Source organism: Phyllobates terribilis, unplaced genomic scaffold, assembly GCF_046119375.1.
Source record: "Phyllobates terribilis strain yellow unplaced genomic scaffold, ASM4611937v1 Scaffold_5__5_contigs__length_657084704, whole genome shotgun sequence".
Lineage (NCBI taxonomy): Eukaryota > Metazoa > Chordata > Amphibia > Anura > Dendrobatidae > Phyllobates > Phyllobates terribilis.
Window position 1 is genome coordinate 180,026,146 of NW_027362765.1, and position 23,640 is coordinate 180,049,785.

The following is a 23,640-nucleotide window of genomic DNA, read 5'->3' on the forward strand; positions in this document are numbered from 1 at the left end:
GAAAGCAATGCAGGGCCCATTATACTGTATGGAGGACTATGTGGGGTCATTATTCTGTATGGAGGACTATGTGGGGCCATTAGTCTGTTTATGGAGGACTATGTGGGGCCATTATACTGTATGGAGGACTATGTGGGGCCATTATACTATATGGAAAGCAATGCAGGGCCCATTATACTGTATGGAGGACTATGTGGGGCCATTAGTCTGTATGGAAAGCAATGCAGAGCCCATTATACTGTATGGAGGACTATGTGGGGCCATTATATCGTATGGTGGACTATGTGGGGCCATTAGTCTGTATGGAGGACTATGTGGGGCCATTAGTCTGTATGGAAAGCAATGCAGGGCCCATTATACTGTATGGAGGACTATGTGGGGTCATTATTCTCTATGGAGGACTATGTGGGGCCTTTAGTCTGTATGGAAAGCAATGCAGGGCCCATTATACTGTATGGAGGACTATGTTGGGCCATTATACTGTATGGAGAGCAATGCAGGGCCCATTATACTGTATGGAGGACTATGTGGGGCCATTATTCTGTATGGAGAACTATGTGGGGCCATTATACTGTATGGAAAAGCAATGCAGGGCCCATTACTGCATGGAGGACTATTTAGGGCCATTATTCTGTATGGAGGACTATGTGGTGACATTAGCCTGTATGGAGGACTATGTGGGGCCCATTATACTGTATGGAGGACTATGTGGGGCCATTAGTCTGTATGGAGGACTATGTGGGGCCCATTATACTGTATGGAGGACTATGTGGGGCTATTAGTCTGTATGGAGGACTATGTGGGGCCATTATACTGTATGGAAAGCAATGCAGAGCCTATTATATTGTATGGAGGAGTATGTGGGGCCCATTATACTATATGGAGGTCTACATGGAGCTCATTATGCTGAATGGAGGACTATGTTGGGCACATTATACTGTGTGGGGATCACAGTTGGGGAATCATACTGTGATGTGGTCACCATACTTTGTTGGGGGTGTTGAGGGGTGGTACAATAAGGGCATCATACCGTGCTTGTGGAGTGTACTGTGGAGGAATTCACTTTGGGGGTATGAGGGGTATCTTACTGTGTTTGGTGAAAATTAAGATATGGTGAAAGTTTGTTTCCACATGAAAAGGTTCATCGTTATATTTTATGATTAGGAAAAACTTCCTCAATTGTAAACTTTTTTTTAATAAATATCAAGGTTGGCCCAGGACTTTGACCAAGTTTTTAATTTTGGCCCACTGTTTATTTGAGTTTGACATCCCTGCTATATAAATGATTTTTATATTATTAGTTTTTCACACATTAGTATTATGGATGTGCAATATATGACAGCTTTCCATTTTTTATCTCTCATTATACACTTTTACTCTTGGTATAAATTATTTATATATAAAGTTGAAGATATTATGTGGTATTCAATTATTAATTGTATTTACTACAATTCAATATCATAATATTTGGTAGTCACGACTATTGTTACGGAGTGTTTTATAATGGGACTAATCAATATTTTTGTTTTATAGACATGAGTAGTCATACTTACTTACATACTCATACACTATACTTCATTTATGATTCATTCTAATAATGCCACAAATTAAGTATATATACACATACATGTCTCCCAGTTAGCAGCTAAATTCGCATATAAACGGTTGTATTATTCAATTGTAAGTCGCCTTGGTAGTACGCATGCGTGACTCGGTCGCGCAATCTCCTCCATGACTTATGTCTCTATGCGCTCCTGACCTCGTGTCCCCAAACGTGATGCTGACGTCACTGATCACGACGCGGTTCTTGGTGGTCTTCCTGGCTTTCTTGATTACGCGTGAGTCATCACATACTCAGTCATCTCTCAGTGGTGGTTGTCCTCTTTTTAAACACATGCGTTGGGGTGGACACCACTCTGTTTGGGACCTCCAATATACATGTATGTATCTTGCAGTACTATATTACATCCCTTACAGTGGCAGGCAATGCCATGACTATGTACAGAAACCACTGTGAAGGTCTACTCTAATGATGTGGCTCATACATAATCCTATTTGCACTTTGAATAGTCCCCATGATTGTTTATTTTATTGAGTGTGGTTATACCAGGGCTGTGGAGTCGGTAAGCCAAACCTCCGACTCCTCAATTTCCATGTCACCGACTCTGATTCCACAACTCCGACTCCCTCATACATGGCTCATGTTTAAGTGATAAATTTACTGTAGCACAGATTCATCTCCACTAAAAGCCTAGACCCTTAGATCAGGAATAGGACAGACATTTATAGGACATTTCAGAACTTTCCCAAATTCTGATGAAAAAATATTCCCCACAAACTGCATTGAACTACTGTACCCAATTTATTATATATTTTAGGAGTTCGATGTCGGTCCATTTTATACCGACTCAGACTCCGACTCCACAGCCCTTGTATCTGCTGATATCTAATAATTGTGATTCAAATAATTAGGACTTTCATCTTGGGTGTGCGTCCCTTTTCTTTTATATACCCACCATTGCTTGTATGTTCAATAAAGGTTTACCATTTTACTTACAAGAGTTAGGGACATTTTTAGTCATTTTTTCTCTCTCTTCTTTAACAACATATAATAACAAAAGTTCCTAATGTATCAAACCATCAATAAACACTAATGGCAGTAGAGGCAATATTCCCTCTATACGACAAGGTCTGAAGAATAAAGGACAATTATAGCAACTTCATCTTTATTGTAAAATACTTGTTGGGTCAGCAGCATTTTGAGGATCTCTGTAAACCCCTACTCACATATAACAGTCTCCAGGCGCTGTTGCAGAAGAGCTAAGTAAGTGCTTTATGTTCTGTTAGACCCGGTAAACTCAGCAGTTTGGTAGGTTTAGGATTATACATGTTGCGTCTTTATTTTTTTCTACAATCCATCTTGCTTTAAACTCACACCTAACAGTTAATAACCATGTGTGTAAGAAACCTCCTATCATTGCATATATTCATGACTTAACTAGAGTGGAAGTTGCCATGTTGCATGTGTTGTGTTGGTTTATATGACACAGCGTGCCTATTGTACCAGAATGTTTATTGGACAGGTCAATTTCACAAACTGGTGGCATTAACTTTGACAATGCAGTAAATCAATTTACTGATATGAATGGGTCATTAGGAAGTTGGCTGTCTCGCTGGTTTTACAAAATTTGATAAACCCAACTCTTATGAATATTGATTTCCCAAAGGAATCCTTTGTAGTTTACATAGACAGGAACATGTATTATGAAAAGGCTTTTATTTTAATGTTTCCACTCTTCTAGTGTATATGGACACACAGGCTACGATTGTCAAAGTCGGAATTGCATACCATGAAATGATATTGTGAATTCTATTCTAATCTGTATGGCAATAAAGCCGCTTTAAAAACTGTAATAAAAAGTGGTACAACGTTTAGCGAAGGAAGAATACTTTGGAGCATTATGCCAAACTGGGATATGTTTATGACAAGGTTTCAAAAACTATGACAAGAACTAGGAACTACCTGACATAAGTTATAGACACTTTGGTAAGAACATCAACGTATTAGTAAACGATACGTAAAGAAGAACATGTCCGTGTGAATCTAAAAAATGTTCACGTGATTGGAAATATACAACATGCTCAGAATTTCTTTTTACTTCCTCGGGTTTTCTAAAAATGAAGTTCGTCACATCTCACGCCACAACATAATGGAATGGACATTACATTATAGGTGTTAAAGATAATTTTCATAAAGCAGAACTTTGGAGTATAATGTCAGACCCTTATCAGGATAAGAGTCTTGCTTTTTGGAATGTTGACTAAAAATACTGAAAGCCAATACAGAATTGGTCCTATTCTTAAAGAGAAACTGTCAGGAAAATGTTACTACTCAAACTAGTGGTATAGCTTTATGTGTCCTAGCAGAATAAAGGGGCTCACTGCTTTGTATACAATGTGTATACAACTTTTACACAATGTGCCAGCACTGAGAAACCAAGCTTTGAAACCATATGCAAATTAGCCTGAAATTTCCATGTGGTATCAAAGCTTGATCTTTCAGCACTGGAACATTGTCTTACTACAAAAAAGGTATCATTTTTATCCGTGTACTAGGTCATATAGAGCCATACCTCTTGGTACAATCTTCCTGTCAAGTTCCCTCAACCCCTAGGATAAAATTCACTCAAATAAAAGTTATAACCCAATTTTTTCTAGAAACATGTGTAATCACATTGTGAATACTAATTCATACATTTTGGGCTTCCCACCTTCCTTCTGAGACAAATGAATCTGGTTCCCTTCTGTTTTCAAAGTAATGAATTGCTTTAGAAAAGTCTAATTCATTAAGTACTGGTCCATCAATAGCAATTTTAAGAACATCGTTAAGGTCACCGGCCATTATTTCCCAATGACTTCTCTGCTTCTGGAGCTCTTTCACCTGACTTATTTTATCGAAGAGTACAGACCCAAGAGGCATGACTAGAGCAACAGCAGCTAAGACAGTAAAGTCAGGAAAAAGTTCATGCATCTCAGAGCTGGAATGGACCAGCTTCACACAAAGATCTCGAAAACTCAAGTGGCTAAGGCTGAACACAATACGCTTGAAGAGGGCAAAGTCATTTGATGCTCTTTCAGGAACCAAAACATGGGAGAAATACTGTAGAAGAAGCCGTAATTCCATTTCGCCATAAGAACCAATGTCATCCAGGGAGGATGGGTAACTCTTTGGGTTGAAGATAACTGAAAAAGAGCTGATTACCTTCAGTACACTACTAGGAAATCGGTCCTGTAGGCTCTTGCACACATTTTCAAGACAAGATTCTTTTATAAGTTCAAAGTCTTTCAATTGGGCCTGGGAGCAGTCAACTAATTCTACTCCTTTGTAGTAAAACCTGCTCTCACTGTCCTCATCAGGATGCTCGTTCAGCTCATTAAGGAACTCTTGAAAGTTCTGTCCATTTGTAGATTTTTGAGCTTGTAGGGTTGCATGTGATGCTGTTACTATTGGATTTATCATAGACATATCAAGATCCTCAATCTGGAATAACTGGTTGAGTTTTTGGAAGATGGGAAGTATATCAAGTAAAACCTTGGTAAAAGCCACAAACCAGAACTTTTTTATCTCCAAGCACAGTCCACTGGCTATAGGAGACTTGGCAGATTCACTTTCAAGTAAAAGAACAAGAGTTGGCCAAGAAGAGTCAATGGTTTCGACAGCTGGCAAGATGGACATCCACTGAACCATTCTTGCACAATTTAAGTCTATGCCACAGATATTGAGAATATTATGTAACTCATTAAAGCTTTGATTTTCCCCATTTTTATTTCCATACAGTCTATATACTGCATCTATAATACTTTCATATTTTCTTGCATATTCTACACTGGTAAAACTCTCACTCGGAAGCAAAGACCTTCTGTGTGAAATACTGTGAAACTCTGATACAAGCGGACAAAGAGATTTCAGCCGTTTACCAACACCGTTTTGCCTATCTGCCATTAGCGATGTACCATCAGTACTTAACCACGATACTTTCTTAGGTGGGATCTGAAAATCATTCAATATGTCTTTCACTTTGTCTAATATAGAGTTGGCATCCCCTGAACACAGCTCAAACTTGCCCAGGAATGAGATGTACAGTTGTCCATCACATGGTGAAATGGATGTAGTGAGTACTATAAGACTTCGTTGTTCAGTGGTATCCATGGTCTCATCAAACACAAGCCCAATGAATGGAGAGTCTTTCAATCTTTTTCGATCTTCACTGTGCAGAACTTTAACAATGGCTGCCTGAATTGATCAAACACAAGAGTATGTCAATCTTAATCTCTCACAATTTACACGATAAATGTTAGAAACTTCACCAACTACAAACACACATCTGTGTAATTACTATCGCAATTAGCCAGCCCTTTCCATATGCTTTAGTAGGGCATATGGGCATCAAAAAGGAATATGTATGGTACTTGTGATGTTCTTTCTGGTTGCTCCCAACTCACTAAGTAATATATCTCCCATTTATAGTCTTTGTAAATATGATCATCTGACTTCATTTTAATAAGGTTTTCATGAGAACTTTAATGGAGCAGACCCAACCTGATCCTATTCAATACAGTGCAAAAGTTTTAAGCAAGTGTGGAAAAGTGAGGCAAAGAAAAAATGCTTTAAAAATAGTAGTGTTAAGTTTATTAATTAACAAAATGTTAAGTGAATGAACAAAACAGAAATCTAAATCACATCAATATTTGGTATAACTATTCTTTGCTTTCAAAACAGCATCAATTCCTCTAGGTACACTTGTACAAAGTCAGGAATATTGTATGATTTTACTACAGAATAAACTTGTAGCCAATCAGATGCCTACATGATGGTATTGCATGAAGGGTAAGTATCTGCCTTTATTTCTCAGCATTAAGGAGACTATTAACCCTGAACAAATCCCCAAGTCAATTGGCTGAAGTGCAGCATCAAATGGGCAAGGGCTTCACTGAAGCCTGCAGACATTCGTTACTGTACCGCTCTCCAGCCCTTCAGTGAACCAAATGCCTTCAGTTTTAGCTAAATATTTCAAATTGTGAATCATCAGTCCAGAGCACCAGCTGCCATGTTTCTACACCCCAGCTCCCATGTTTTTATGCGGAGTTGAGTTGCTTGTTTCCTTGTAAAAGTATGACTTTTCTTCCATGAAGACCACTTCTGGCCAGACTTTTCTGAAAAGTAGATGAGTATAACTAGGTCCCTCTGGTTGCTGCCAGTTCTGAGGTGATGGCATTGCTGGATATCTTCTAATTTCAAAGTGAAGTAAGAATGTTTCCTTGGCTGACCACTGCATCTGAGGTCCTCAATGTTGCCCATTTCATGGTGCTTCTTCAAAAGAGCTTGAAAAGCGCATCTTGAAAGCCCCAGTCTGCTTTGAAATCTTTGCTTGGGACTTTGATGATGCAGTATAATTACTTTGAATCTCGTTGCTGTGCTCAGCCTTCATATGGTGTATGACCTGTGACATGAAACTGTCTTCCAAAACCTCCCCTTTATAGCAGAGTTTGGCTGTTACTCACCCAGTTTTAAGCCTCCTACATAGCTGTTTCTGTTACATTTAATGACTCTGATGATCATTATCAACTATTTGGTACGATTGGTTACTTATACACCTAACTAAGACCCTAAAAAAATCTCAGACTTTGTACAAGTGTACCCAGAAGAATTGATGCTGCTATGAAGGCAAAGGGTGGTCACATCAAATATTGATTTAATTAAGATTTCTCTTTTGCTCATTCACTTTGCACTTTAGTCACTGATAAAAATAAACTAACACTTCTATTTTTCAAAGCATTGTTACTTTGGAGCATTTTTCTACACCTGCCTAAAACTTTTGCACATTACTGTACATTTACTATAGAGAAAAACATCCATACATAGTACACTGCAGAATGAATTCTAGCAACCCTGGCTACAATCACTAAGATAAGGAGAGCATTTCAAATTGATTTTTAATTAAAGGGGTTGTCTGGTAGTTTTAAAAAAATGCCAATGTGTTTTATTGATGAATACAAGCTTCTTTCTAATTACCTTGCGCTGCTGATACTACTTGTGAGCGGCGCTATCGGTGGCCGCTCATAGGAAGCACGTGACCCCCAGCTGCAGCTGGCGCTGACGTCATAACAATTTGCTGCTTGGTTGTGGGCGGGGTTATTCCCCTGCGGCACACCCGGCATCCACCGCGCGCTCTCCTTGTCCTCATTCACTGGGAAAGCGCGCGGTGGATGCTGGGTGTGACACAGGGGGAATAACCCCGCCCACAACCCAGCAGCCACCGCAGGGACCCCATCGCTGAGTCACGCCTCACTTGTCGTGACGTCAGCGTGGGGCCACCGATAGCGCCGCTCACAGGCAGTATCGGCAGCGCAAGGTAATTAGAAAGAAGGTTGTATTCATCAATAAAACACACTGGCATTTTTTAAAAGTATCAGACAACCCCTTTAAATGCATTTAAAGACACAAAATGAGACTTCATGCCTTTATCTCTGTTCTTGCAAAAAAAATATTTTTTTTCTTTTTCACTATTGACAACAAATCAACACTGTACTTGACCTATTTAAAGTCGCACAGACAGCAGAGAAGCGAGGAGGCTCAGATCTTTGCCTTGTTCTCTTTCCCATTACCGGGCATGCAAATCTCCAGCTGGCTGCCAGATTTAACTGGGCTCAGACAATGCCTCATGGCATCTGTACAGTTCTATTTCATTTTAGTACATGTGCTTTTCCTACAGAAAAAAACCTGTAGGGAATGATGTGTGCTATGGCTTGAGGTGGCTTAGTGAGCTGGGCAGTGATTAATTAAAGGCTATGGCCATTCCAAGAGAGTTTTCTTTCCTTTTATATAAAAGGGCAAATATCCAAAAGCCAATGACCTTTGAATTTGCCCTTCATTTTTATTGCATTACTGTGTCTTTCAGATATGTCCTACGTAAAATTTATCTGAGTAGAGGAGAGCTGGACTGCTGTACAAATTAAACCTTCCCAATGAATCCAGTAATGACTTAGATGACCAGACCAATAAATCAAAATACCTGAAAATGGAAAAGCAAACGGCTTCAGACTGAATGCGAACAGCCTAAAACTATCATACAGATATACTCTCAACCCAGTGTTTAATGATTCCATATTTAAGGTTTCCTTAAATGTAGAAGGGCACCATATTTAAAGGGGTTGTCCGGTCTTAAGCTACAAGTCTGCATTCACTCTATGTGACTGCAGACTTGTGAATCTTCATATTGCACGCACTGTGCACTGTGAAGATTCTCCGTGCAGGGAGCAGGTTGTAATGTGACCACAAATATGTGATATGCATACTCCTGGCCACATTCCAACTAGACAGTTCCCGGCCTCGCCTAATACACTTGCATTGAGCAAGGCCGCATCCATCTAGTCGGAATGTGGCAGGGAGTATGCATATCACATACTTGCAGTCACATTACCACCCGCTCCTGACACCAGCGAATCCCCACAGAGCGCAGTATGTACCAAGTGAGGATTCACAAGTCTGCAGTCACATACAGTGACTGCAGACTTGTAGATTAAGACCGGATAGCCCCTTTAAGACTGATCAATAAGTCAAACAGGGAACTTTTACAAAAAGCATCCCCCACGCTGAAGGAACTTGAATATCCAATCACATTATGGACACAGCCCATTGATTTTAATAGAAGCTCTTGATAGAAACTGCCTGATTTGTCCACAGATGCTTGATGGGGGCTGGGTGTTTTTTTGTAGTGGGTTCCCCCCCATGTTTAGCTAAATGTTGGCAGGCCCTTCAAACAAAATAGGATTTTAGTAAGTTGGTTACCCCTTAAATATGACACTTGGAAAACATGGAGTACATTTTAATAGCGGTTGCATCGAGCAATGAAGTGGAAGTTTGCATAAAAGTATAATTTCCATAATAAAGGCTGTAATATATATATTTAAAAGGACCTATCACTTGCCATAAATATGCCATTTTTACCATGTGTAAATGCCCCTGTTCTCCTGAATCTGGAATTGTTTTTCCTTTGTTCCAGCGCCCCTCCATTCCAGAGTTATGGACCTCTTTTCCCTGTATGTAAATCTATTCTTTAAAGTCAAGCGGGTTTGGACTTCAACTCTTCTCTGTGAGCGCCTTCTTGAGGACCATGCCCAGTTGGATAAAAATAGATTTATAGTGGTTATAAAAAGTCTACACACGCCTGTTAAAATTCCAGTTGCCATGTAAAAAAAAATCATATCAAGAAGAATAATTTCAGATCTTTTTCCACTTTTAATCTCACCCATGATCTGTACAAATCCATTAAGAAACAAACTAAAATAATTTTTGAGAGAGAGAATAACAATAACGAAACTAAATGGTTGCATAAGTGTGAACACTCTCTTATAAGTGGTTATGCAGTGGCGTTCAGAATTAGCCAATCACATTTAAAGGGAATAGGTCACCATGGTTTTACGTCCCCATCTGACAGCAGCCTAATGTTGGGGCCCTGATTCCAGCGATGTATCACTTACTGTGCTGCTTGCTGCAGTTTTGATAAAATATGTTTTATTTGCTGCAGATTTTACAGCTCTCTGAGTGCTGAGCTCTATATGACCCCGCCCATACCACAGATTGGACAAAGGAGCTTAATGGATAGAGGCAAAATAGTTATAGTGGTCCTAGTACGCACAATGTGTTCCATATCTATAGTAGATTGCCCACCTACGGACTAATATAATAAAGGATCATCGTGTAGCACTACACAAAGAGGGGGGAGGGGGCCAAAGCCCAAAAAAAGGGATGATCCATAATGGTAAAAAGGTATAAATTTATTAGCAATGGGGGTACGATAACACACATAAGATGCAAAGTATAAAAATGAGTTAAAGGAATTGATTGCTTAGATATGGGGATTCGTGGGGGGCCCATTTCCAAACGTCTGGCCCAACTTGAGGCCAGGTGGATTTGGACACTTAATACCACCAATCCACATGGCCTCAATGAGAATTTAAGTTTCGTTCCCTTCTTGTGACTGCCATCCCCCCCCTCCCCCCTTCCCCCGCCCCCTTCCCCCCTCCCCCCCCCTTTCCCTCCCCCTTACATCCCCCCCCCTCCCTTCCCCCCCCCCGTCCTTTCCTCTCTTTCTCTCCCCCCCCCTTCCTCCTTTCATCCACGTGTACACTATGGATTCATTGTATTTGTGTTTTTTTGCATCTGCTTTGATTTTAATCTATACCTTTTATCTCAGGTACTTCCTCCAATGTCCTACTCTGCGTTTTCATGATGCTTATGATCATTCAAGATCTGAATTATGTGTCATGATGTATACAAAAAGCCTCCCCGCACAACCACAATCGGCTCTATATTATTATGTTGTATGAGATCTTGGTTCTTACATTTATAATGATTGTATTGCTGCTAATATATTATACTGCATTTCCTGTATTCATATATCCTCTTTTTTCTCGGTGTATTGTTTATTATCATATACATTATCACTGCTTTGTCTATGTATGTTGTAATTATTTCTGTATATGTATTCCATTGCAATTTTATTTTCTTACATATTGGTCATTAGACAAGAGGTATTCTAATTTGCATATACTCGGATACATTGCTGATATATTACTACATACATATGATACTTTGTCTTAATTGTCCATAAATCTTACATATATTTGGCTGTATATATTCATGATTAATGCATCTACTAATCTTTTAAACCCACTCCTTGGGTATTTAGATTCACATTTTTTTTGTGGCTGTAACCCTCCCCGCCTCTTTAACCCGTTTGGGTGCTTTGCTTACCTGTACGCGCGCGTCCCGTGGTCCCTGCACTCCCTCCAGCTGGCGACGTCCTAGTGACGTCGCTGCTGGAGCGCGTCCTGGTTACCCCGGGAACGGGCGCGTCATTTCCGGTTTGCGCTTTGCATTCCTGGGTAATATGTGTGGGCGTCTCCTTCAAGCTACATGTTAGTCTCCATGACAGCGGTATATTACTTCCTATTAGCGCGTCACGTGCCAGACACTCGACAAATACTTTGCTGTTGCATAATTAATTGGCGGGGGGGCGCGGCAGATTGGACCTTTTCTATTGGCTAGTCGTACCTTTTTATACTGCACTGTATCACTTTGTACATACCCCTTGACAAAGGCTGCCCGCCGAAACGCGCGTCGGGGTTTGCGCACACATACCAGGTACAGGTAGATTATTCTTTGGAGACTTACTGTTATGCTATATAGTAAAGTTTATGTATAATTCAAGGTCTCTATGTACTATGTTGGACATTATATGCTATATGTTTTAGCCAGTTCTAGTCTTCTGGTTATTGGTTACCATATGTATATCTCACCTGATCCTGAGTTTTTCCATCTTATGTGTGCGCCATTTTTATACTTTGCATCTTATGTGTGTTATCGTACCCCCATTGCTAATAAATTTATACCTTTTTACCATTATGGATCATCCCTTTTTTTGGGCTTTGGCCCCCTCCCCCCTCTTTGCATACCACAGATTGGCAGTTTTCTCTGTATAAACCCACCCACCTCACGGAGTGGCAGATTTCTCTACATAACCCTGACCACACTGCTGTCTGCCCATGTACACAAAAGGCTGCCAATCAGTGGTGGGGGCTGGGTTATACAGTGGTGGGGGTGGGGTTATGAATATGCTTGACTACCTGGCAGCAGTGTACTACTCCTCTCATGATAATCTCCTGCTGATAAAACTGTGATTTTATAAAAATAACATCAAGCTGCCCAGTAAGTGATATATCGCTGGGATCAGGGTCTCCGCCCCCACATCATGCTGCTATCAGATTACATAGCACAAACCTGCTAACAGAGTCCCTTTAAACACATGTTAAATAGTAGTCAGTACACAGCCAGATCCTTCTGATTACCCCATATAAAGTTCTATTTTAGGAGGATTTTTCAAATATTTTCTTAGTTGCATTTTATGGCAAAAGCCATGGTCCGTAAGCAGCTTACAACACAGCAAAGGAATCTCATTGTTGAACATTATCAGTCAGGAGAAGGGTACCAAAATTTTTTCTAAGGCATTAGATATTTCATGGAGAACTGTGAAGACGGTCATCAAAAAGTGGCTTAAATTCTACACAACAGTGATATTACCTAGGACTGTACGTCCCTCAAAAATGGATGAAAAGACAAGAATGAAATTGGTCTTGCAGGCTGCCAAGAGGCTTACAGCAACATTAAAGGAGTTGTAGGAATTTCTGGCAAGTACTAGTTGTGTAATGCGTGTGACAACAATCTCCAAAATTCTTCATATGTCTGGCCTGTCGGGAAGGGAGGCAAGACAGAGGTCTTAACTTAAAAAGATAAGCATTCAGGCCCTGCTATGTTTTGCCAAAACCTATATCAAGTCTGTCAAATGTATGCGGAAAAACGTGTTATGGTCTGATGAGACCAAGATTTTTTTGTTATTCTAAATGGTATGTTTGACGTGAAAAAAACACCAAAAAAACCCAAAAGAACACTATACCCAAAGTGAAGCATGTTGGACATGCAGTATTATGCCTTGGGGCTGTTGTTCAGCAGCAGGAACTGGGAGCTAATCAAACTGAGGGAATTTTGAACAGTTCCAAATGTCAGTCAATTTTGCAACAAAACCTTCAGTCCTCTGCAAAAAAGTGGAACATGAATACGAATTTCACCTTTCAGCGTGACATTGACCCTCAGAATACCTCCATATCAGCAAAAAAATTGATTTGCCAGAAGATCAAAGTTTTGCAATAGCCCAGACCTAAATCCAATTGAAATTCTATGGGTGACCTGAAGAGGGCGCTGTACACAGGAGATGTCTTTGCAATCTGACAGATTTGGAGCGCTACTGCAAAGATTACCAATTCTAGATACGCCATGCTGATGAACTCCTACCCAAAAAGGCTGAGTAAATTCAAAGGGTATTTCAACAAAGTATTAGGTTAAGGGTGTGCATATTTATGCAACCACATTATTTTAGTTTTTTTATTTTTCTTTTACCACTCAAAAAGATTTGTTTATTTTTCAATAGATTTGTACAGATTATGGGTGACATTAAATGCGGAAAAAGTTCTAAAATGATTACCTTGGTATGATTTTTTTACATGACAAAAACTGGTATTTTAACAGAGGTGTGTAGAATTTTTATATCCACTGTATACATAGGACAGAGGGGCCATAACTCAGGAACGAAAAGGCTCAGGAACCCCCCCAAAATTTATAAAATCAGGAGAACAGAAGGATTTACATCAGATATGAAAACCTACATATTTAAGGCAAGCCATAGAAAGACATCACTTTTTCACTTTAATGGAGTGAAAAAATGATCTGACACTTCCTCTACTAGAGCTAGACCTCGACCTAATCATTCTATTCATTACTTTTTTTCACCAAGTAAACTTGGCTTAAAAATATATTTATTTTATAAGAATGTCTGTTCACTTAAAGAAAATTTTTCACCAGTTTTTTGCTACCTCATCTGAAAGCAACATGAAGTATGGGCAGAGACCCTGATTCCAGTGATGTAGCTCTTACTGGGCTTTTTGCTGTAGCTTTGATAAAATCACTGTTCTATCTGATGTAGATCTACCAGCATTCTGAATGAGCTCTGTATAACCCCCACCCACACCACTGACCGCTTTCTGTGAACCCTGTACATAGGCAGAAATCTGTCAATAAAGGTGGGGGCAGGGTTATACATAGCTCATGAAAAATGGAGGACTGCATGACATCAGGGTTACTAGTCCTCTAATGATAAAATCACTGTTTTACCAGCAGGAGATTGTCAAAGCTATAGCAAGCAGCCCATAAGTGACACATCACTGGAATCAGGGTCTCTGTCTCTACATTATCTTGCTCTTAGATTATGTGGCAAAACCTGGTGACAGATTCACTTTAAAGCAAAAAATGCCCTTCATCTATCAGGTCTCACCGTAATTTCTCCTTTAGAGACGTCCTTTGAAGGTAATAAATTCTGCAGACTGCCTTTTTATGGAGATATACTTTATGACTCTCCATGGGGAGCTAATTTATATCCCACAAGCTGTGATAAATAGCAAATCAAGATAGCATTGCATTTCTCTCAACACTTAAGGTAAGAATCTTATAATACCATCTTAACTCTTCAAGCATTTTCAGGAGATTCCTTAAAATTAAAAGCCTTATTCCTCAAGGTGGTTTGAATAGTAGTAATGCACATTAACCAACAAAGCCCAAGTGGAAATGAGCTTTATTACTATTGCAGAGGCTAAAACTCAGATTATGATTGGGAAGCGCAGCAAATTTGTGCTAACACTATTCACATACATTTTAAAGCTGCGGCCAATTTCCGTTTTTTACTCCCCTTCTTCCCAGAGCCATAACAATTATTTTTCTGGCCACATACACATATGAGAGCTTGTATTTGTGTGGGACGTGTTGTACTTTTCAATGACACCATTCATTTTACCAGATAGTGTACTGGAAAATGGGGAAAAATTCCAAGTACGGTGAAATTCTGAAAAAAATGCAATTCTGACATTGTTTTTTGGGAATTGTTTTTACAGTGTACATTTTGTGGTAAAAAAGACCTTGCAATATGATTTTCCTCATCAATACGATTATGGCAATACCCAAAATGTCTCGTTTTTTTATTATTGGTAATAGTGGTGAAAAAAAAAAATCCGAATTTGCAAAAAAGAATTTTCTGGTTGTGTCGCCATTTTCCGAGACCCATAACATTTTTATTTTTTGGTTGATGGAGCTGTGCGATGGCTTATTTTTTGCGGGGCGAGACAACGTTTTTATTAATATCATTTTAGGATAGATGTGACTTTTTGATCGCTCGTTACAACGTTTTCTGTGGAATTGCAGCGGCCAAAAAACCCTAATTTTGGCGTTCTTGAATTTTTTTTCGTTTACGGTGTTTACCAATTGGGTTAATTGTTTTTATATTTTGATAGTTTGGAATTTTCTGAACGCGGTCATATCACATATGTGCTTTTTAATGGGGGAAATAATATTTTTATTTTCTTCATATTTTTTTTAAATTTTTTTTTACTTTTCACTGTTATTGTTAGCCCCCTTAAGGGACTTGAAGATGTGATCATCCGATCGCTTTTCCTATATACAGCGATGCCACAGCATTGCTGCATAAAGCAGAAATCATGGTCTCCTTTGAAGCCCGGTCACAGGTGGGGTTTCAAAGGAGCTCCATAATGACAAGCGCGGAGCTCACGGGCGCACCAATGGCCAAAGAGAACGATGTGCATGCATGTCGGCGCGTGTTAAATGCCGCTGTCAGAGATTGACACCGGCATAACAATCGTTAATCGATTGTTAGCAGCAGGTCCTGGCAGTAATACACAGCCATGGAATGCTGGGTAGGGGGCAGGCTCACTGCGGGAGCCCGCTCCATACATCCGCTTCTGATATGCCATGAAGGGGTTTTCATCTTTAAACTTTTACTTATTTTTTTTTTCTGCCCTTGCTTTAAATGTAATATTGGTGGACACACTGCTGCAGTTTCTTAAAGCACCACTCCAGTGTTTCTTTTTATTTCAGTGCTGGAGTGGTGCCACTAATAAAAGTTCCCTTCACCTAGTATTATACTTACCAGCTGCCGTTTTTATCTGTTATCAGAGCAGCTTCTGACTGACCGGAAGTCAGAGGTAACGGTCACAAGCTCTCAGTGTAAGTCTATGGGAGCCTCGTTCTCTCACTCATAGACTTACATTAAATAGTAGCTTCCGGCTCGCCCAGTAAACTCTTGAGCGATTGAGCAGGTCACAACTTGCACAAGATGACCGGAGCGTCACCGATAAAATATGAAGACGACGGCTGGTAAGTATATAACTAGGGGCAGTGAACTTACATTAGTGACACTACTCTAGCGGTAAAATAAAAAAAGCTGGAGTGGTGCTTTAAAGTATACATCTTTGCAACCAACTGTTAATAGCGTTATCCAGGACTGAAGTATTGATGACCTAACTACGCGCTTAATGCCGAGAACTGTGCTTTATCTTGCATTCAACTGAATGTGAGCTAATGGCCACATTCACGCATTCAGTATTTGGTCAGTATTTTATATCAGAAATTGTAAGCCAAAACCAGGAGTGAACAATCAGAGGAAAAGTATAATAGAAACACATCACCACTTCTGTATTAATCACCCACTCCTGGCTTTGGATTACAAATACTGAGGTAAAATACTGACCAAATACTGAACGTGTGAACATGGCCAAACAGCAGTACTCAGCAGTAGTCATTAAGCAATGTAGGGGCCCCTATGTTCCTCCATGTACATCGCTCAGTTCCGGGTGCTACGGTGCACTTTTCGGCTGATTGATGGGGGTGCTAGGTGTTAAACCCCCATCGATCTTATATAAGTGACCTATGCAATCGAACGGAGAGATCATCAGTACTTCAGTCCTGGACAACCCCTTTAATGTTCCAGTGCAGCTTAGTTACAGGCTACAAACACTATGTAGTCTTATCCTGCAATCATGTGCCCTCTTCCATCATCTACTGCAATCTCCAGGTTCGAAAAATAGAGGTCAGAGTGAGTAGAGTAGAGGATTTGACTACATACAGGTTTGTTTGCAGTCTGTTACCATACAGACCCTCACGTCAGTATAGGAGAGGTCAACACAAATTGATAGGACATTTTTTAAAATCAAAATTATTTACTGAGTTGGTATTTTTTATTTTATTTTAGATGGTTGCAAAAGTATACACTCTTTTACTAGAGCAAAAATGTCTTCTGGTCATTGATCAAGAGCCTAAAAGGTACAACTACCACATATGTGGGAAGAGCCAAACAATAGTTTGTGGCAAGACTATGAACAATCATATTGTGTATACATTATTTGCACAACTTGGCTGCCCAATGAAGGGAACCGTCAGCATGTTTTAGTATCCCCAACCAGGGCAGGGCTGTGGAGTCGGTAAGCCAAACCTCTGACTCCTCAATTTCCATGTCACCGACTCCGACTCCACGATTACGACTCCCTCATACATGGCTCATGTTTAAGTGATAAATTTACTGTAGCACAGATTCATCTCGGCTAAAAGTCTAGACCCTTAGATCAGGAATAGGACATCTCATAACTTTCCCATATTCTTATGAAAAAATATTCCCCACAAACTGCATTGAACTACTGTACCCAATTTATTATATATTTTAGGACTCGGTCCATTTTATAGCGACTCCACAGCCCTGCCCCCAACTGATCTAATCAGTGTTAGGTTGCCGAAATCCAGCTCATTTCCGTACCTTTATTTTTTCAATCTTTTATTCCATTCCCGAGTAATCACTTTTCCAATTTTTATGTAAATGAGCCACAAGTGCAGGGACATGGTCATGCCCTCACAATTCTTTGGCCTCTCTCTTTCCCCACCCACCACCGTCACCTGGTCACTGAAGGATAGGTCACTCTTATCTGGGTGACCTGCCACCCCTGCTGACAATCTTGCGCAGGCGCTGTCATTCGATGAGGTGATGCATGCACAGTCATGTTTTGAAGTCCGGCCTATGGATTATTCAGAGAAGACTGACCTGACATTCAGTGAAAGGAGGCCGGTGGCAGGCGAGGAAAGAAGGAGAGAGGCCAGAGAGCTGTAAGTGCAGGGGCCAAACCACCTGCACCTGCTGCTCATTTACATAAAACCTGGAAAAGCGATTACTCAAGAATGGAATAAAGGACTGAAAAAACAAAGGTACGGAAATAATCTGCATTACAGTGACCTAAACCATATTAGATCAGTTGGAGTACTAAAACCTGCTGACAGGTTCCCTTTAACTATATGCTGTAGTGGCAATGCTACGCAATGTGTACCATGGCATGTAATCAATGTTGGCTTAGCACAACTACCATTAATGTGGTGCTTGCTACATCTCCATAAGCTGTCATGTTATGCATCTTTAGAGATGATCAAGTTCTTTTCCTAGACTAGGAGTCAATTGTAGGAAAGGAGCACCTGGCCTTTGACAAATCTTTCCCATGCCAGTAGTTTAAAACTGATATCTTACCAAACTACTACTACTTCCCTGGTGTGGGATCGTGAGTCAAAGGATGATTATTCGAAAACTAGTTATCGGAGTGTGGAAAAGCTTTACACCTTAAAGCAGTGTTCCCCAACTCCAGTCCTAAAAAGCCACCCACAACTCATTGTTTCAGGATTTCCTTAGCATTGCACAGGTAATGGAATGATCACTTGGGCATTAAGGAAATCCTGAAAACATGATCTTTTGGTGACTCTTGAGGACTGGAGTTGAAGAACACTGCCTTGAAGGGAATCTGTCACCATGTTTTTCCTGCCCCATCTGAGAAATGCATAATGTACGGGCGGAGACTCTGATTCCAGCGATGTATTACTTACTGGGCTGCTTAATGTCATTTTGATAAAATCCCTGTTATCTGAATGTTGAGTTCTGTATAACCCCAACCCCATCACTGATTGGCAGATTTCTATACAATGTACAGAAAATGGTGCCAATCAGTGGTAGGGGCGGGGTTATACAGAAATCATAAAAATGCTTGACTACCTGGCATCGGGTTTACTAGTCCTCTATTGATAATCTCCTGCTGATAAAAGAGCCCAGTATGTGACACATCGCTGGAATCAGGATATCTGCCTTAATATTATGCTGCTCTCGGATTAGGTAACAAAAACCTGGTGACAGATTCCCTTTAATGATATTATTAGTTCCTGATAGATTGTATTGTAACTGATAATGGATATCTGTTTTTCAAATTATTTGGGTATGTCCACATGAGACGTAAATGCAGCAGAAAATCTGGGACTAAACTGGTGGATTTTCCAGTGGAGTTTGCTGTGGAAATGCTGTAAGTGTCTGCTGATTTCTCCCTTTGCATTGGGTCAAAAAATTGAACTTGAGCATGACGTGTTCATATACCCTAAAATGATGTTCTAGTTTAATTGCCACTGTAATAACTCAAGCACTGGCGGACACAGATAGAAGAGGCCCCTGTGTAAGAACAATGATTGGGCCCTTTGCAATCCAATGGCTCATCATAATGCACATTTCCACCTGCTTTGGAGGTGGAAATGGACCCCCTTTTCTCTTGGGCCCCTGTATGGTTGCACAGGTTGCACCAGTGATACATCCACCCCTGAATTCGAGCCTTCTATGCAATTGTGTGTGGCTACATCATTTTTCACAGCCCGACTAGTCCTGTAGGCTTCTACTATGCTGACGTGCTGTGAATCTAACTGTACACACCTGCATTTCTCTTACACTGCTTGGATGGTAATATTCATTTTGCTCGGAAGACAACAGAGCCTCACAAAGATTAAATTTCTGCAGCTCCAGCAGAGATGGAAGTTTATCACTCGAGATACCATCCTTTGCCATGGTGTAGACAGTGGTCAGAATAGATATCTTAGATGGATCCATCTCAGCTTTGATGACGGTCTTTAATTCTTGGTGGAACTGCATTTCCATGGCTAGCTGCTCACTATTGACAGCGAGTGCTTGTCTATGGGCACCGGACGTCACATGACGCAAAAGTGCATGTCTCTGGAAATTGTCCGTTCCCACAGTGAAGGCGTTCTCTGCTTTGCCGTGCTTGTTCTTTACAAGAGCCTGTCGACACTCCATACAAAACATTAACTTTCGTTCATAATCAAATTCCAGCCATGTGAACTCTTCCTTCCAGTGCTCGTTGAAATACCTTTTACATTTCTTATTGGAGTTTGAAGTCTCCCCTGCTGGCTTTTTTCCAGGGGTCACCATGCTCCCGCCGCTGCCCATTGTGAAATCAAACATTAAGGGAGGGTTGAGGTTGTCCATGCCGCATTACACTTAGAAAGAAGCTCAAGACTGGTGGATGAAAGAGATAAGGGGACAATAATTAGGGATCGAGTATAACTGTCTCCTACAGCAAGTGTTGATGGACATTTTGCTGTACATTATTTGGGTCTTCTTTGGAAAGGTCAACATTCTCCTCCAGAAATGGCAGTAACCCAGATTCTACCACTAATGCACCCAAGTAGACATTCTCATTAATTCCTTAGAATATTGAGGCAACTCTTAGCGCTAACGGACCTGGACTATGAGGTTCTACAAAATGGTTCCTCACTTATTCCCAAATTACATTATGTTAGTCTAGCACATACCCTTGTCTAGTACAGACTAACCATTTCTAGAAGTGTGGTTATGTATAGTAGATGAATGACAGAAGAACATATATGTGTGAAAAGGTTCTAACTCTCCTACAACAGTAGATGTCAGGGCACAGAAGAGTTGGGCAGCATCTTGAATTTCAACATGCCCAATCCTGTTCTTCTCAAAAGGAGACATGCTGCTGCCAGACGTCTAGCAGCAGCTTACTAATGAGAACACATACAAGCTCTGCCAATTCCAGCATGCTTGTGTATCAGTGGATTTTAGGAGGAACAGCTGTCGGATGAATGATTGTTTGACCAAAAGCTATGTACGGGTATGTGCACATGACGTCTTTTACGTGTGGGTGAACCCGCTGCGTTTCCAAGAGGGAGGCATATCCGGAAACGCTAATGTTTTTTTCCTAGAGTGTTTTTTTTTGCATTTTTGCTGCTTGTTGAGTGCTTTTTCTTATTTTTTTGCTGTAGGCTTTTTTTTAGCTATTCCATTGCTTTGTATTGTAAAGTATAGAGTGTCCACAGACTGGAAAATGCCCGACGAATGGTTAGCCCACTACATATAACCGATTGGCATCTTTGGAAACGTTAAGTGATTAAAAGGCGTTCAAAAGACTGAACATATAAACAGCAAGTGGTTTTTACACATAAAATGCATATGTTCATTCTTTTGAGCGTTTTCTGGATGTTTTTTTAGGCAGGTTTTGAAGCAGCCCCACCAGAAAAAGACGTCTTCCTGCACATATCCAAAAGCGTTTGGGCATCTTAACATCTGACTAAACTATTACATTAAACATTACAAATTATCAGCGCATTGGGGTATGTGCCTACGGCCAGGAGTCGCCTGCGGCCACGACGCTACAGAATAGCCGCGTGGTTTCCGTCCCCATTATGTAAATGAGCGGCGGGATTTTTTTTTTTTCACATGCAGACTTTCCTCATAGAGGTTAGGTCTATGGGTAAAGTCCACATGCGGACCCGCAAGAGAAATTGACATGCTGTGGTCCTGAAAGACGCGCCTCATGTCCGTTTCCGCGGGTGATCCGCAGGTGCACAGAGACGCATAGTGGACATGGGATTTCTAGAAATCCCATCCACTATGCTGTAACATCTGGACGCTGCGGGTTTGATGCTGCATAGACTCTCAGCGGCTCCGGATCATGGGCACAGACCCTTAGATCCACAATCGAATTAACTAAGTGCCTACTATTCCAGTTTGCAATTCTAGTGAGTACAACTTATTACAGGATTAATTTACTCTTTCACTTCACTGTCACTCAATTCTATACAGAGAAAGTATAATATGGTCAATCGTAGAATGGGATATATGGATAAATCGGCTGCGCTGCTGGTCAAGGAGATATTCAATGGATAGTGTTTTTTCCCTGATGACGAAGTTTGTTCAACTCTGAAAAGCATTGATTAATAAAACTACTCTTTCTTCAACACTATCATCTCCATTGGAATCCTTCTTGACCAGCAGCGCCGTAGATTTATCCCTATATCCTCTAGGCAACGACTATCAGTATTTGGTCTGTATTTTTTCTCAGGAGTGGGTGATAAATGCAGAATTGGTGACTTGTTTCTATTATACCTTTTCTCTGATTGTTCCTCACCTGGTTTTGTCTCCCACTCCTGAGGAAAAATAGTGACCGAATACTGATAGTGGGGCCATGGCCTTATAGCAGCAGCAGTAGCACATAGGAGTTGTACCTGACATAACCCAGCCAGGTGAGCAATACCATACTATCTACAACATTTAATGCCCAGATCATGCCCTATTGTGCGCTTTTTGTCACTTTTTAGCTATACAAGTACGCCATTGTAAGCTTCTACGTGGAAATATGAAGTATTTAGGTGTCTTAGCATCAAGGCTAATGCTGCAGACTACATTATCAAAAACTCCAGAACCTTAAAGCAATACAATATGAATCTAAATAATAAAACCCCTTCCTCCGTTGTCTCAAGCATCAGGTGGATGTCTAGAGTGATCCGATGACTTGTGCCACCTTATGTCCGACATCAAAGGTCGATGTTTGGTGGCACTGAATGACTGCTGATAGACAAGATCGGGTTGTATAGTGAGTGGCACCCATTGGGGCATATTTACAATGCAATTGTGTTCATTTCTAAAAATGGGAGCTAAATGGCTTATATATCAAGACCCTTCATCACTTGTGTAGGGAGTGTAGCATGCAAATGCATCAAACTCATTCGCCACAGCACCCTATTTATTAAGATGGGTGCTACAGTTGGGGTATTTGCCCGCCAGACATCTCCTATCTGCCCCATTATGTGTTCTTTTGAGATGCAACAGCTGTGCTATAGACATCATGCAAAATACACATTAATCTAGTAATGTCAGTAGAAATCATTGCCCCTGTAGACAAGTGATATTCCTGCCGCACATACGTACCCTGCTGCCAGAGCTGATGCTGGAGGAACTTTGCAGGCGGCAGCAATTACTGAGCACACTCTCCGCTACTCCAGCTCACACACAAAGAGGTCATGTCTCTGCCAGCCACAGCTGCTCCTCTCCCTCACAGGACGCCTTACTACTGCACACAGCAGTCAGCACTGAGGAAACAATGCTCTACAGGCGATGCAGGAAGACCCAGAGACATGGGAGCAGCCATGATGTCTGTGTCTGTTCTGTGTCCGTCTGTGCCCACTACTACTATGCGTCATTGTCAGTGCTGCCACCTGCTGTCTGGAGATGTGCGCAGTTCTGCTCTCCATCCCTCACCACTGGAGACTGACTCTATGATACCGTAATTGGATCACAACTAAGGCCACGTTCACATGTTCAGTATTTGGTCAGTATTTTATATCAGTATTTGTAAGCTAAAACCAGGAGAGGAACAATCAGAAGAAAAATAGACTAGAAACACAGTCACCACTTCTGTATTTATCACCCACTCCTGGCTTATAAATACTGAGATAAAAAACTCACTAAATACTGAACGTGTGAACGTGGTCTAAACAGATTCCTAGTCTGGTCA

At 40.7% G+C, this 23,640-nt stretch overlaps 2 protein-coding genes across 4 annotated transcripts in view; both read right to left on the reverse strand.

Moving 5' to 3' along the window:
• The window catches only part of ZNF385C (zinc finger protein 385C), a 446,028-nt gene that overhangs the window by 95,652 nt on the left and 326,736 nt on the right, over positions 1–23,640 (reverse strand). The window lies entirely within an intron of this gene.
• Positions 2,736–23,356, reverse strand: CUNH17orf113 (chromosome unknown C17orf113 homolog). Its single transcript, XM_073683547.1, has 3 exons — positions 23,055–23,356; positions 19,740–20,339; positions 2,736–5,794 (listed from the first exon to the last, which is right to left on the reverse strand). The coding sequence occupies exons 2-3, from the start codon at positions 20,307–20,309 to the stop codon at positions 4,250–4,252; spliced, it is 2,115 nt and encodes a 704-aa protein (XP_073539648.1). The 5' UTR covers positions 20,310–20,339; positions 23,055–23,356; the 3' UTR covers positions 2,736–4,249.

Coding starts and splice junctions, on each gene's coding strand:
- CUNH17orf113 (XM_073683547.1), bottom strand. CDS start 20,309: ATGGACAACCTCAACCCTCCCTTAATGTTTGATTTCACAATGGGCAGC. Junction 5,795..19,739: donor GCAGTGTAAGAGAAATGCAG/GTGTGTACAGTT, acceptor TGATCAATTCAG/GCAGCCATTGTTAAAGTTCT.